This window comes from Macaca thibetana, chromosome 1 (genome assembly GCF_024542745.1).
Source record: "Macaca thibetana thibetana isolate TM-01 chromosome 1, ASM2454274v1, whole genome shotgun sequence".
In the NCBI taxonomy this organism is placed as follows: domain Eukaryota; kingdom Metazoa; phylum Chordata; class Mammalia; order Primates; family Cercopithecidae; genus Macaca; species Macaca thibetana.
The window spans coordinates 123,323,737-123,338,365 of NC_065578.1; the positions used below are offsets into that span (position 1 = coordinate 123,323,737).

Genomic DNA, 14,629 nt, shown 5'->3' on the forward strand with positions numbered 1-14,629 from the left:
ACAGGCGTGAGCTACAGCGCCCGGCCTGGGGAATCTTTTCTACAGAAATAAAAGTACTACTTCAAAAGGATGTTTATTTTTATTGTTGCGCTATTTGTCGGGGCTGAGAACGGAAAACAATCTAAACAAATATGGTTTAACCTTATTATTCAGGTGTCAAAAATACAAGTTATTGTTGTTGTTTTTTGTTTGTTTGTTTTTGAGATGGAGTCTCGTTCTATGGCCCAGGCTGGAGTGCAGTGGCGCGATCCCCGCTCACCGAAAGCTCTGCCTCCCGGGTTCATGCCATTCTCCTGCCTCAGCCTCCCGAGTACCTGGGACTACAGGCGCCCACCACCCGGCTAATTTTGTGTGTGTGTGTATTTTTAGTAGAGACGGGGTTTCAACGTGTTAGCCAGGATGGTCTTGATCTCCTGACCTCGTGATCCGCCGCCTTGGCCTCCCAAAGTGCTGGGATGACAGGTGTGAGCCACCGCGCCCGGCCAAAAATACAAATTTTACCTTTTTTATTGGCTTCAGGTAATGTCCACATGTTAAATGAAAACAAAAATCTATATACAGGAACGTGTGCACACAAGACTAGAAAATTAAGCTGTATTACCTGAAAGGAGCGGGGTGGTAAGTGATGGGGCAAGAGAGAATTTTATCACGTTTTTCTTATTACATTTTGATAGCCTTTACAATTTGTATCACTTATGTAACAAAACAAACTCAAGTAAAACTGAAAGAATAAAGCTCTGAACCTATGAGTGCTTCCCTCAGTCTTTACACTATGAATGTAGTAATGTGGCCACTAGTCGAGGGTGGTAGGACAGGCGGAGACTCGGTAATATACTCCTGGCCACGCCCACTCTGCCCTGCCAGTCGCTTCTCACGTGTGTCCCTGGAAGGCTCTGCCTTAACGCATGCGTAGTTACCTTAGTTTCGTCGCCTCTGAGGGGCGCCCCGCGACTTTGGATTTGACCCCATCAGGCTACCGTCGCGGTGACCGGAACGGCACTAAAGGTTTGCTTCCGGGCGTTTCTTTTGCTTCCCCTTCCCTCCTTCATGCTTTCTCCCCTCCCCCTCCTCCCTTATCCCTTCGGTTTCGCTCTTTTCCGTCGAGGCTGACCCATGAGTTGTGAGTCTGGGGTCTGGTTGGTGAAAAAGAGCCCTTAAAGCTGGAAGACGGGAGGTGTGGGGAATACTGTTAATTGAGTTATTTGGTGACCAAAGGCTTATCTGGGATGTTTTGTTTGTGGGAGGGGGTCGGGCGAGGGTGGGAAGGAAGTCTTCCCCAGAGGCGAACGGGGGCGGGGCTGAACTGGGTTTGCGAATGGGTAGGACGCACCCCTAGAATAGGTAGCACGGGAGTGGGCTGGTGTGTGGGCAAAGGAAAATGGAGGCGTTGAAAATCAGGTTTGCTTTAACCGTTTGATTGAAAAAGCAGTTCACACGAATGTGTGAAGTATTTTGGTTGTGGATGTTAGGTAGCCACGTTTTATTCCCAGCTTGCTTTACTTCTCTGTACTTTGGGGGAAACCTTTTTGCTGCGAGCTTTGAATATCATAGACTTTTTAAAAAGTAAATTTCCACATGGAAGCAAAGTAATGTAAGGGGAAGAAGTGATGAAAGAGAAAACACTGAATTAGTGAGTTACAAGTCAACTCCATCCCCAGGTAGAAGTTTTGTTCAAATTAGGCATAGCATACAAAGATTTATCACATAATCTTTAAGTTAAGGAACACGTATAGACCACAAAAATATCTTCTCCTGGATTAGTTCTCTTCGGTATCCCAAAGCATTATTTTTAAAGTTCGGTTTGTTTTGAGACAGGGTCTCGCTTTGTCACCCAAGCTGGAATGCATAGGGCAAACATAGCTCACTACAGCAGCCTCTCCTGGGCTCAAGCGATCCTCCCACCTCAGCCTCCTGAGTAGCTGGGACTAAAGGCATGCACCACCACACCTGGCTAATTTTTGTATTTTTTTTGTAAAGACGAGTCTTGCCATGTTGCCCAGGCTGGTCTTGAACTCCTGCCCTCAAGCGACCTTCCTGTCTTGGCCTCTAAAAGTGCTGAGATTACAGATGTAAGCCACTGTGCTAGCCCAAAACATTATTTTCAGTAGCTCCCTACTGCTTAATGAATGTTCTCCATGCCCTCTCAAACTTTTAAAACTTTTTCAGGCCTGTTAGTGTGTAGTAGAAGATAAGAACTCTTAAAAATCTCAGCATCAGATTCTGGAGAATGGGGAAGAAGAACATGGACTATTTGAATAGAATAACAGGCAGCAGAACAGGAATTAGTTTTATTAGGGAACTGAAATTCTCTATTGATTATAGTTATAAGGACTCCAGTTTAATTTGTTTTCTGTTCCATGCAGAGGACAAAAGCATGTCTTCCCTTCCTGGGTGCATTGGTTTGGATGCAGCAACAGCTACAGTGGAGTCTGAAGAGATAGCAGAGCTGCAACAGGCAGTGGTTGAGGAACTGGGTATCTCTATGGAGGAACTTCGGCATTTCATCGATGAGGAACTGGAGAAGATGGATTGTGTACAGCAGCGCAAGAAGCAGCTAGCAGAGTTAGAGACATGGGTAATACAGAAAGAATCTGAGGTGGCTCACGTTGACCAGCTATTTGATGATGCATCCAGGTGAGAACTCCATGGAAAATAGAGGGAAATCTCTCCATTGGGAGATATTTTTAGAGAATAATTGTTCATGACCTTGTACCAAGCATTTTATTTTATTTTTTGAGACGGAGTCTCGCTCTGTCACCCAGGCTGGAGTGCAGTGGAGTGGTCCCAGCTCACTACAACCTCAACCTCTCAGGTTCAAGTGATTCTCCCGCCTCACCCTCCCAAGTAGCTGGGATTACAGGCATCCGCTACCACGCCCAGCTAATTTTTTATATTTTTAGTAGAGACAGGGTCACCATGTTGGCTGGGCTGTGTACCAAGAATTTTATACTTTATGAAGTACACATATTTAGAACCTTACTCTTCCTCGAAGTTTATGGTAAAAAATCTGACCTTACAGTCAGCCATAAATATAATTTTCATCTGTCAGCAGCTAACATATGATCAGCAGTAAGGGAGTCCAAGTCTTAAGTCCTTTCCCCTTCTTCCTCCTGTGCTCTGTCTTAGAACAATTGCTTCATTTCAGGGAGTGAGGATTGTACAGAATTTCTGTCTTACGTAACTCCGAAGCATTAATCAGTTCCTATACCCCCCAAAAGATTTGTTTCTAGTGCTCTAGTTGTCACTTAGAATACATTTTTAAAAATTTATTATTATACTTTAAGTTCTAGGGTACATGTGCACAACCTGCAGGTTTGTTACATATGTATACATGTGCCATGTTGGTGTGCTGCACCCATTAACTCATCATTTACATTAGGTATATCTCCTAATGCTATCCCTTCCCCCTCCCCCAACCGCACAACAGGCCCTGGTATGTGATGTTCCCCATCCTGTGTCCAAGTGTTCTCATTGTTCAATTCCCACCTATGAGTGAGAATATGCGGTGTTTGGTTTTCTGTCCTTGCGATAGTTTGCTCAGAATGATGGTTTCCAGCTTCATCCATGTCCCTACAAAGGACATGAACTTATCTTTTTTTATGGCTACATAGTATTCCATGGTGTATATGTGCCACCTTTTCTTAATCCAGTCTATCATTGATGGACCTTTGGTTTGGTTCCAAGTCTTTGCTATTGTGAATAGTGCCACAATAAACATACGTGTGCATTTGTCTTTATAGCAGCATGATTTATAATCCTTTGGGTATATACCCAGTAATGGGATGACTGGGTCAAATGGTATTTCTAGTTCTAGATCCTTGAGGAATTGCCACACTGTCTTCCACAATGGTTGAACTAATTTGCAGTCCCACCAACAGTGTAAAACTGTTCCTGTTTCTCTACATCCTCTCCAGCACCTGTTGTTTCCTGACTTTTTAATGATCGCCATTCTAACTGGTGTGAGATGGTATCTCATTGTAGTTTTGATTTGCATTTCTCTGATGGCCAGTGATGATGAGCATTTTTTCATGTGTCTTTTTTGTTTGTTTGTTTGTTGTTGTTGTTGTTTTTTTTCAGACAGAGACTTGCTCTGTCTCGCCCAGGCTGGAGTGCTGTGGCGTGATCTTGGCTCACTGCAGCCTCCACCTCCTGAGTTCAAGCAGCTCTCCTGTCTCAGCCTCCCGAGTAGCTGAGACTACAGGTGTGCACCACCACACCCGACTAATTTTTGTATTTTTAGTAGAGATGGGGTTTCACCATGTCAGCCGGGCTGGGGAGGTCAAATTCCTGACCTCAAGTGATCCACCTGCCTCAGCCTCCCAAATTGCTGGGATTACAGGCGCGAGCCACCACACCCGGCCAGGATAGATTTTCAGATAACAGCAAGGTAAATAATGAGGTAAGTTTGAAAGTACTGTACTTTGGGCTTACTTTGGATTTTTGAGGAACTAGTCTGGAAACTAAACCACTATTTAAAACATTTTTCTATAGAAAAAGCATTTTAAATTCTAAACAGAGACACTTTGGAATGTGGCCCATTTAAATTGAGGACCGTATATACTTAAATATATATAAATTGTAATGGATTCTATATCTCTAATTCCTCTTCTGGCTTTGACTTTTCTGCGTGTGTTCCAATATTAGGGCAGTGACTAATTGTGAGTCTTTGGTGAAGGACTTCTACTCCAAGCTGGGACTACAATACCGGGACAGTAGCTCTGAGGACGAATCTTCCCGGCCTACAGAAATAATTGAGATTCCTGATGAAGATGATGATGTCCTCAGTATTGATTCAGGTAAGGGATGAGCTTTGGATAGGAAAGTCTCAGGATTGAAATTAAAACACAGGGCTGGGCACGGTGGCTCAAGCCTGTAATCCCAGCACTTTGGGAGGCCAAGATGGGCAGATCACGAGGTCAGGAGATCGAGACCATCCTGGCTAACCCGGTGAAACCCCGTCTCTACTAAAAAATACAAAAAATTAGCTGGGCGCGGTGGCGGGCGCCTGTAGTCCCAGCTACTCAAGAGGCTGAGGCAGGAGAATGGCGTAAACCCGGGAGGCGGAGATTGCAGTGAGCTGAGATCCGGCCACTGCACTCCAGCCTGGGCGACAGAGCGAGACTCCGTCTCAAAAAAAATAAAAAAATAAAAAAATAAAGAAATTAAAACACTGGAAGATGAGCAAATGGAAGATAATAGAAGAGAGGAGAAACCATTGTCACTAACTCCATATTTCAAACTGCCTGAGCTGGCTATTAAAGAAAAAAATGCAGCATTGTTAGTATCATGGATGTTCCCTATGTGCTACAGCCTGATTGCATTACTTTGCTTTCCTCATTCTGTGTAACCGCTATTTTGGGGTATTCCATCAAAGAGTGGAATTACCAGGACTTACAGTAAGTGTATGTTTTGTTGCTAGGATATAAAAAATACGGTTGGTTTTTGTGTATTGATCTTGTAGCCCACAACCTCATTAAACTCACATAGTTATAGAAGCTTTTTGTTGATTCCTTAGGATTTTCTTTTTTCTTTTTCTTTTGTTTTCTTTTCTGTTTCTTTTTTTTTTTTCTTTTTTTTTCTTTTTTTTTTTTTTTTGAGACAGAGTCTCACTCTTTCGCCCAGGCTGGAGTGCATGCAGTGGTGCAATCTCAGCTCACTGCAACCTCTGTCTCCCGGATTCAATATGTTCTCTGCCTTGACCTCCCAACTAGCTGGGATTACAGGTGCCCCCCGCCCCGCCCCACCACCACACCCAGCTAATTTTTGTGTTTTTAGTAGAGTCAGGGTTTCATCATCTTGGCCAGGCTAGTCTTGAATTCCTGACCTTGTGATCCACCCACCTTGGCCTCCCAAAGTGCTAGGATTACAGGCATGAGCCACTGCACCCAGCCAATTTCTTAGGATTTTCTAAAACTAATTCATGCAAATAAAGTCTGTTTTACTTCTTCTTTTCTACCCTGGATATCTTTTCTTTTTCTTTTCTTATTGTACTCACTAAAACCTTCAGTACAGTGTCGAATACGTTTTAAGAGCAGGCCTGGCACAGTGGCTCATACCTGTAATCCCAGCACTTTGGGAGGTTGAGGTGGGAGGATCCCCCGATCCCAGGAATGGCCAACATAGCAAGACCTCATCTCTACTAAAAATAAAAAAAGTAGCCAGGCATGGTGGTGCACCCCAGTAATCCCAGCTACTTGGGAGGCTGAGGTGGAAGGATCTAAGTACAGGAAGTTGAGGCTGCAGTGGGCTGTGATCGTGGCACTGTACTCTAGCCTGGGTGACTAAGGGAAACTCTTGTCTTCCAAAAAAAAAAAAAGGTTTTAAGAACAGACATCCTGGCCAGGTGCGGTGGCTCATGCCTGTAATCCCGGCACTTTGGGAGGCTGAGACAGGCAGATCACGAGGTCAGGAGATCGAGACCATCCTGGCTAACATGGTGAAATCCCGTCCGTACTAAAAATACAAAAAATTAGCCAGGCATGGTGGCAGGCACCTGTAGTCCCAGCTACTCAGGAGGCTGAGGCAGGAGAATGGTGTGAACCTGGGAGGCAGAGCTTGCGGTGAGCTGAGATTGTGTCATTGCACTCCCGCCTGGGTGACAGCGAGACTGTGTCTCAAAAAAAAAAAAGAAAAGGCCGGGTGCAGTGGCTCACACCTGTAATCCCAGCACTTTGGGAGGCTGAGGCTGGCGGATCACAGGGTCAGGAAGGAGTTTGAGACCATCTGGCTAACATGATGAAACCCCATCTCTAGTAAAAATACCAAAAAAAAAAAAATTAGCTAGGCATGGTGGCGGGCACCTGTAGTCCCAGCTACTTGGGAGGCTGAGGCAGGAGAATGGTGTGAACCCAGGAGGCGGAGCTTGCAGTGAGCAGAAAATCACACCACTGCACTCCAGCCTGGGCAACAGAGCGAGACTCCGTCTCAAAAAAAAAAGGACATCCTTTTCTTCTTCCTGATGTTAATATGAAAGCATTTGGTTGTTAACCATTAATTATGTCAGCAGTAGGTTTTCTATAGATGCCGTTGATTAAATTAAAGGAATCCCCTTCTAATCCTAGTTTGAGAGATTTTATCGTAGCCGAATTGGATTTTGGATTTTGTCAGCTTTTTCTATATCATTCTCCTATGTTTCTTTTGTCTTTTATCATATTAAGAATGCATTACAGTAGCTGTTTTTTTGGATGTTAAACCAACCTTGCATTCCTGGAGGAAACCAGCCTTGGTCTTGAGGTATAATTCTTTTTACATGTTGCTGGATTGGATTTGCTGATTTAAAGAAAAAAAAAAAAAAAGATCTTGGCCGGATGCTGTGACTCATGCCTGGAATCCCAGAATCTTGGGAGGCTGAGTTGGGCAGATTGCTTGAGCCCAGGAGTTCAAGACCAGCCTGGGCAACATGGTGAAACCCCTTCTCTAATTTAAAAAAAAAAAGAAAAAATTTTTTTACATCTATTTCATGAGGGCTGTTGGTTTATAGTTCTGTTGTAGTGTCCTTGTTTGGCTTTGGTAGCAGGGTAATCTAGGCCTTATAAATGAGTTGAGAAGTGTTCCCTCCTCTGAGTTTGTATGGAATGATATTTCTTTCTTTTTTTTTTTTTTTTTTTTAGACGGAGTCTCGCTCTGTCACCCAGGCTGGAGTGCAGTGGCCGGATCTCAACTCACTGCAAGCTCCGCCTCCCGGGTTTACGCCATTCTCCTGCCTCAGCCTCCCGAGTAGCTGGGACTACAGGTGCCTGCCACCTCGCCCGGCTAGTTTTTTGTATTTTTTTTAGTAGAGACGGGGTTTCACCATGTTAGCCAGGATGGTCTCGATCTCCTGACCTCGTGATCCGCCCGTCTCAGCCTCCCAAAGTGCTGGGATTACAGGCTTGAGCCACCACACCCGGCCTGAGTTTGATAAATTCAGTACTGAGGCCATTTTGGTAGCAGGGTAATGTAGGCCTTATAAATGAGTTGAGAAGTGTTCCCTCCTCTGAGTTTGTATGGAATGATATTTCTTTCTAAAGAGTTTGATAAATTCAGTACTGAGGCCATTTTGGCCTGGACTTTTCTTTGTGGATTTTTAAAATCTTTTATTTTGGAATAATTTTAGATTTATAGAAAAATTGAAAATAATGGAGTTCCTATATATCCTTCATCTAGTATATATGTCAAAAGCAAACATTGGTATATTACTTTTTATATAAACTCCAGGCTTTATTCAGCTTCTGGACTTTTTCTGTTCTATGATCTAATCCAGGATATCACACTAAATGTGTTCCAGTGTGATGTTTATTTATTTTCTTCCTTTTATTTACAGGGTTTGATTTGTTCTTCTTTTTCTAGCCTCTCAAAGTGGAAGCTCGCATTATTGATTTTAGACCTTTCTTCCTTTCTAATATAAGCTCTAAAGCTATTTATTTTCCCATAAGCATTGCTTTGCTGCGTCTCATAAATTTTTTTCCATGGAGTGTCACTCTCAGGATATCATACATTTTTTTATGTTGTGTTTTCAGCTTCTTTCAACTTGACATTTTTAATTCTCCTTGTGGTTGTTTGATTCTAAATATTTGGGGTTTTTTTTATTTCTTTCTGTTGTTAATTTTTAATTAATGTTATTGTGTTCAGAGAATAAACTTTGTATAATTTTAGTCTTTTTGAATGAATGAATGAATTGATTGATTGACAAGTTCTCACTCTGTTGCCCAGACTGGAGTGTGATGGCATGGTCATAGCTCACTGCAGCCTCAACCTCATGGGCTCAAGTGATCCTCCCACGTCAGCCTCCTGAGTAGCTGGAACTACAAGTGCATGCCACCACGCCCAGCTAACTTTTTTTTTTGTAGTAGAAATAAGGTCTCACTATGTTACCCAGGCTGGTCTCGAACTCCTGAGCTCAGGCAGTCCTCCTGCCTTGGCCTCCCAAGGCGCTGGGATTATAGACCTGAGCCACCATGCCTGGCCTGTTTCGTTATTTTTGTTGTTGTTGTTGTTGTGTTGTTTTGAGACAGAGTCTCACTCTATTGCCCGGGCTGGAGTACAGTGGCATGATCTTACTGCAACTTGTGCTCACTGCAACCTTTGCCTCCCGGGTTCAAGCAATTCTCCTGCCTCAACTTCCCCAGTAGCTGGGACCACAGGCACAGGCCACCACGCCTGGCTAATTTTTGTATTTTTAGTAGAGGCAGAGTTTCTCTATGTTGGTCAGTCTTGTCTCAAACATCTGACCTCAGGTGATCTGTCTACCTAAGCCTCCCAAAGTGCTGGAATTACAGGCGTGAGCCACCGTGCCTAGCCCTGTTTCTTCTTTATTGCCTTCTTTTTAGTCAAAGATTTCAGAAAACCCCTGTCATTCTTCTGATTTTTCTTTTTCTTTCTTTTTTTTTTTTGAGGTGGAGTTTTCACTGTTGTTGCCTAGGCTGGAGTGCAATGGCAGGATCTTGGCTCCCCGCAGCCTCCGCCTCCCGGGTTCAAGCAGTTCTCCTGTCTCAGCCTCCCAAGTAGCTGGGATTACAGGCATGCACCACCATGCCCAGCTAATTTTGTATTTTCAGTAGAGACAGGGTTTCTCCATATTGGTCAGATTGGTCTCAAGCTCCTGACCTCAGGTGATCCACCTGCTTCGGCTTCCCAAAGTGCTGGGATTACAGGAGTGAGCCACCACACCTGGCCCCTGGTTTTTCTTTTTTTTAGCTTTCTTAAGAGGGGTTGTGTCTGTACCTAATCATAATCTATTACAAATTAATACTGACTTAATTCTGGTAAAAATACAGCCACTTGGCACCAGCGTACTTCTACTTTCACTCTCTTTCTGTGTGATACTATTGTCAAATATAGCTACACGTTTAAAACCAATAATTTAGTGTTAAAATTACTGCTTTAAGCAGTCTCATGTTTAAAGAAGGTAAGGAAAGAAAAGAAAAATATGTATTTACCCAGATGTTTGTCATTTCTGTTGCTCTTCATTCCTTCCTGTGGATCTATCATCCAATGTCATGTTTTTCCAGGCAGATGGTTTCCTTTAATATTTCTTGCAGTACAGTTCTGCTGACAGTGGATTTTCTCAGTCTTTGTTTACCTGGGATATAGAATTTTTTTTTTTTTTTTTTTTTTTTTTTTTTTTTTTTTTTTTTGAGTCGGAGCTTTACTCTTGTTGCCCAGGCTGGAGTGCGGTGGTGAGATCTCGGCTCACTGCAACCTCTGTCTCCCAGGTTCAAGTGATTCTCCTGCAACCTCCTGAGTAGTTGGGACTACAGGCATGCACCACCACACCTGGCTAATTTTGTATTTTTAGTAGAGACAGGGTTTCATCATGTTGTTCAGGCTGGTCTCAAACTCCTGGCCTCAGGTGATCCACCCGCCTTGGCCTCCCAAAGTACTGGGATTACAGGCGTGAGCCACTGTGCCCAGCCCTACCTGGGATATAGAATTCTTGATTGACAGAGTTTTCTTTCAGCACTTTGAATATGCCATCCCTGTGCCCTCTGGCCTCTGTTATTTTTGATGGAAAATCAGATGAAATTATTTTTGTACCATGTATATGAGTCAGTTTTGTCTTGCTGCTTTTAAGATTTTCTTTTTTTCCTCTGATGTTAGTTTGACTGGGATATATCCAAGTTCTCTCTTAATCCTACTTGAGGTTCATTTAACTTCTTGGATATGTAGATTCAAGTCTTTACCAAATTTGGAATATTTTATCTATTATTTCTCCATATTTTTTTTTCTATTCCCTTCTCTCTCTCCCTGTTTCTGGGATTTCCATTACATATATGGTGGAATACCTGACCTTCATTGTTTCACAAGTCTCTGAAACTTTGTTCATTTTTCTTCAATTTTCTCTCTGTGCTTTGGGTTGGATAATTTCTCTATATAGGTATCTATATATTCTAGTTCGTTGACTCCTGTTCTGAATCTGCCACTTAGATCCTCTAATATGTATTTCATTTCAGCTTTTGCATTTTCAACTCTGGAATTTCCATTTGATTCCTTATTTTATAGTTTCAGTTTCTCTTGAGATTCTCTTGTTAAGTATTAGTGTATTTTCATTTAACCTTTTAACTTAATTTCCTGTAGTTCTTTGAACATATTTGTAAATCCACTATCTGGGATCACTCAGAGTCAGTTTTATTGACAGGGTTTTTTGTCTTGAGTGTAGGTCACACTTCCATGTTTCTTTGAATGTCTCTTATCTTTTTGTTGAATATTGACTATTTTAGATAATCTAGCAACTCTGAATTTTAATTTATTTTCCTGAGAGTTCCATATCCTAGTTTTTCTTTTCTTTTTCAATTAGTTGAAATTGAAAATAGATTCAATTTAGTTGAATCTGGGACTGAAATTGCCAAGTCTGTCTTCCCTGCAGCATACACCTGCTGACATCTCTGTTCAGTTTTTTTATTTTTAATTTTTTTTTGAGACAGAGTCTCGCTGTCGCCTAGGCTGGAGTGCAGTGGCGTGATCTTGGCTCACTGCAAGCTCCACCTCCTGGGTTCAGACTGTTCTGCCTCAGCCTCCTGAGTAGCTGGGACTACAGGCACCCACCACCACGCCCGGCTAATTTTTTGTATTTTTTGTATTTTTTGTATTTTTATTTTTTGAGACGGAGTCTTGCTCTGTCACCCAAGCTGGAGTGCAGTGGCATGATCTCGGCTCGCTGCAAGCTCCACCTCCTGGGTTCACACCATTCTTCTGCCTCAGCCTCCTGAGTAGCTGGGACTACAGGTGCCCGCCAACACGCCTGGCTAATTTTTTCTATGTTTTAGTAGAGACAGTGTTTCACCGTGTTAGCCAGGATGGTCTCCATCTCCTGACCTCGTAATCCACCCACCTCGGCCTCCCAAAGTGCTGGGATTACAGTCGTGAGCCACCCTGCCCGGCCTCTGTTCAGTTTTTTTATTTTAACTTTTAATTTTTTAGCTTGGCTCCTATGTATTGAGTTTTTTATTTTTTGGAATAGTTTAGCTAGTGAGGTGAATGCATTCAGAGTTACATTTAGTTCTGACGTCTCCCTTGGCTTTGACTTCTTCAACATTGTGTTGATGCATGATGATTAGCTTATTTACTTTCTGCAGCATGGTATTCCATTGTATGCATATGACACAGTTTATCAATTTTCCTGATTGTGGACATTGATTTACATTTTTTGAGATTACAGATAACACTACTGCAAATAATCTTGTACATGTCTCCCAATGCACATGTGCAGGAGTCTTTTTAGTGTATATACTGTAAGAGAGTCACTAGTTCTTAGGACATAGAAACCTCAACCTTATTTGATATATTTTTTAGACAGTATCTCACTCTGTAACCCAGGCTGGAGCACAGTAGTGCTATCATAGCTTACTGCGACTTCAGCCTCCCAAGTAGCTGAGACTACAGGCATGTGCCACCGTGCCTGCCTGATTTTTAAAAAAAAATTTGTGGGTTGCTCACAGTGGCTCACGCCTGTAATCTCAGCACTTTGGGAGGCCAAGGCGGGTGGATCACCTGAGGTCAGGAGTTCGAAACCAGCCTGGCCAGTATGGCGAAATCCCATCTCTACCAAAAATACAAAAATTAGCCAGGTATGGTGGTGGGTGCCTGTAATCCCAGCTACTGGGGAGGCAGAGGCATGAGAATTGCTTGGACCCGGGAGGCAGAGGTTGCTGTGAGCCGAGATTGGGCCACTGCACTCCAGCCTGGATGACAGAGTAAGAATCTATCTCAAAAAAAAAATATATATATATATATATATTATATATGTGTGTGTAAATATACATGACATGTATGTGTATATAATATATATGTGTGTGTATATATTATATATATAGTATTACCACCGAAGGGATTATTATGCAGCCACTTAAAAAAAAAAAAGACAAACATAGGGTAATGTTGAGGACATTATGCTAAGTGAAATAAGTCACAAAAAGACAAATGATTTCACTTAGATGAGATATCTAGCATTCAATGGTGGCCTCCAGAGGCTGGAGGGAGGGGCTAATGGGGAGTGTTTAATAGGTGCAGAGTTTCAGTTTTGCAAGATGAAAAGAGTTCTGGAAATGGATGGTAGTTATGGTTGCACAACAATATAAATATACTTAATACCACTGAATTGTACACTTAAAAATGATTAGAGTCAGCCGGGCGCGGTGGCTCAAGCCTGTAATCCCAGCACTTTGGGAGGCCGAGACGGGCGGATCACGAGGTCAGGAGATCGAGACCATCCTGGCTAACACGGTGAAACCCCATCTCTACTAAAAAATACAAAAAACTAGCCGGGCGAGGTGGCGGGCGCCTGTAGTCCCAGCTACTTGGGAGACTGAGGCAGGAGAATGGCGTAAACCCGGGAGGCGGAGCTTGCAGTGAGCTGAGATCTGGCCACTGCACTCCAGCCTGGGCAACAGAGCGAGACTCCGTCTCAAAAAAAAAAAAAAAAAAATGATTAGAGTCAGGTGCTGGCTTTTGCTTATGGTCCTGGCTACTCAGGAGGTTGAGGTAGGTGGGTCATTTAAACCCAGGAGTTCAAGGCCAGCCTGGGCAATGTAATGAGAACCTGTCTCTTTAAAAAGACAATAACAAATGTTGACAAGGATATGGAGCAATTGAAAACCTCATAAATTGCTTACGGAAATGTAAAATGCTATAGCCACTTTGGAAAATAGTCTTTTGGTTCCTCAAAAGGTTAAATATAGAATTACCATAACCCACCCACTCCTGGCTATATACCCAAGAGAAATTGGAACATATGTTGATGTAAAAACTGATAAATAAATGAATATTCATATCAGCATTATTCATAATAGGCAGAAGTAGAAACAGCCCAAATGTTCATCAGCTGATGAATGGATAAACCAAATGTGGTATACACATGCACCCATGTATTGACTGCTATAAAATATTATTCAGGGCCAGGCACGGTGGCTCAAGCCTGTAATCCCAGCACTTTGGGAGGCCGAGACGGGTGGCTCACGAGGTCAGGAGATCGAGACTATCCTGGTTAACACGGTGAAACCCCGTCTCTACAAAAAAAAATACAAAAAACTGGCCAGGCGAGGTGGTGGGCGCCTGTAGTCCCAGCTACTTGGGAGGCTGAGGCAGGAGAATGGCATAAACCTGGGAGGCGGAGCTTGCAGTGAGCTGAGATCCGGCCACTGCACTCCAGCCTGGGTGACAGAGTGAGACTCCGTCTCAAAAAAAAAAAAAAAAGAAAATATTATTCAGCCATAAAAAGGAGACAAGGGGCCGGGCACGGTGGCTCATGTCTGTAATCCTAGCACTTTGGGAGACCAAGGTAGGTGGATCACGAAGTCAGGAGTTTGAGACCAGCCTGGCCAATATGGCCGTCTCTACTAAAAATACAAAATTTAGCTGGGTGTGGTGGCATGCGCCTATATCCGAGCTACTCAGGCGGCTGAGCCAGAAGAATCACTTGAACTCAGGAGGTGGAGATAGCAGAGAGTTGAGATTGCACTGCCGCACTCCAACCTGGCAACAGAGCAAGATTCCGTCTCAAAAAAAAATAAAAAATAAAAAAGTGAAGTACTGATACATGGTACAACATAGATGAACCTTGTATGAGGAACCACATATTACATGATTCTCTTTATATGAGATATTCAGAATAGGCAAATCCGCAGAGACAGAAAGTAAATTTGTGATTGCTAGA

At 43.0% G+C, this 14,629-nt stretch overlaps 1 protein-coding gene across 6 annotated transcripts in view; it reads left to right on the top strand.

Annotated features, from left to right (window-relative positions):
* Positions 1-906: 906 nt before the first annotated feature.
* The window catches only part of SETDB1 (SET domain bifurcated histone lysine methyltransferase 1), a 40,805-nt gene continuing 27,082 nt past the window's right edge, over positions 907-14,629 (top strand). For 2 of the 6 annotated variants that reach the window (XM_050749551.1, XM_050749574.1), the window contains exons 1-3: positions 907-1,005; positions 2,364-2,634; positions 4,645-4,796. In XM_050749551.1, coding sequence (XP_050605508.1) covers positions 2,375-2,634; positions 4,645-4,796 — 412 coding nt within the window. In that variant the 5' untranslated portion in view covers positions 907-1,005; positions 2,364-2,374. Of the gene's footprint in view, positions 1,175-2,363; positions 2,635-4,644; positions 4,797-14,629 lie in introns of all 6 variants that reach the window. The other 4 variants (XM_050749542.1, XM_050749568.1, XM_050749535.1 and 1 more) reach the window with 3 other exon arrangements.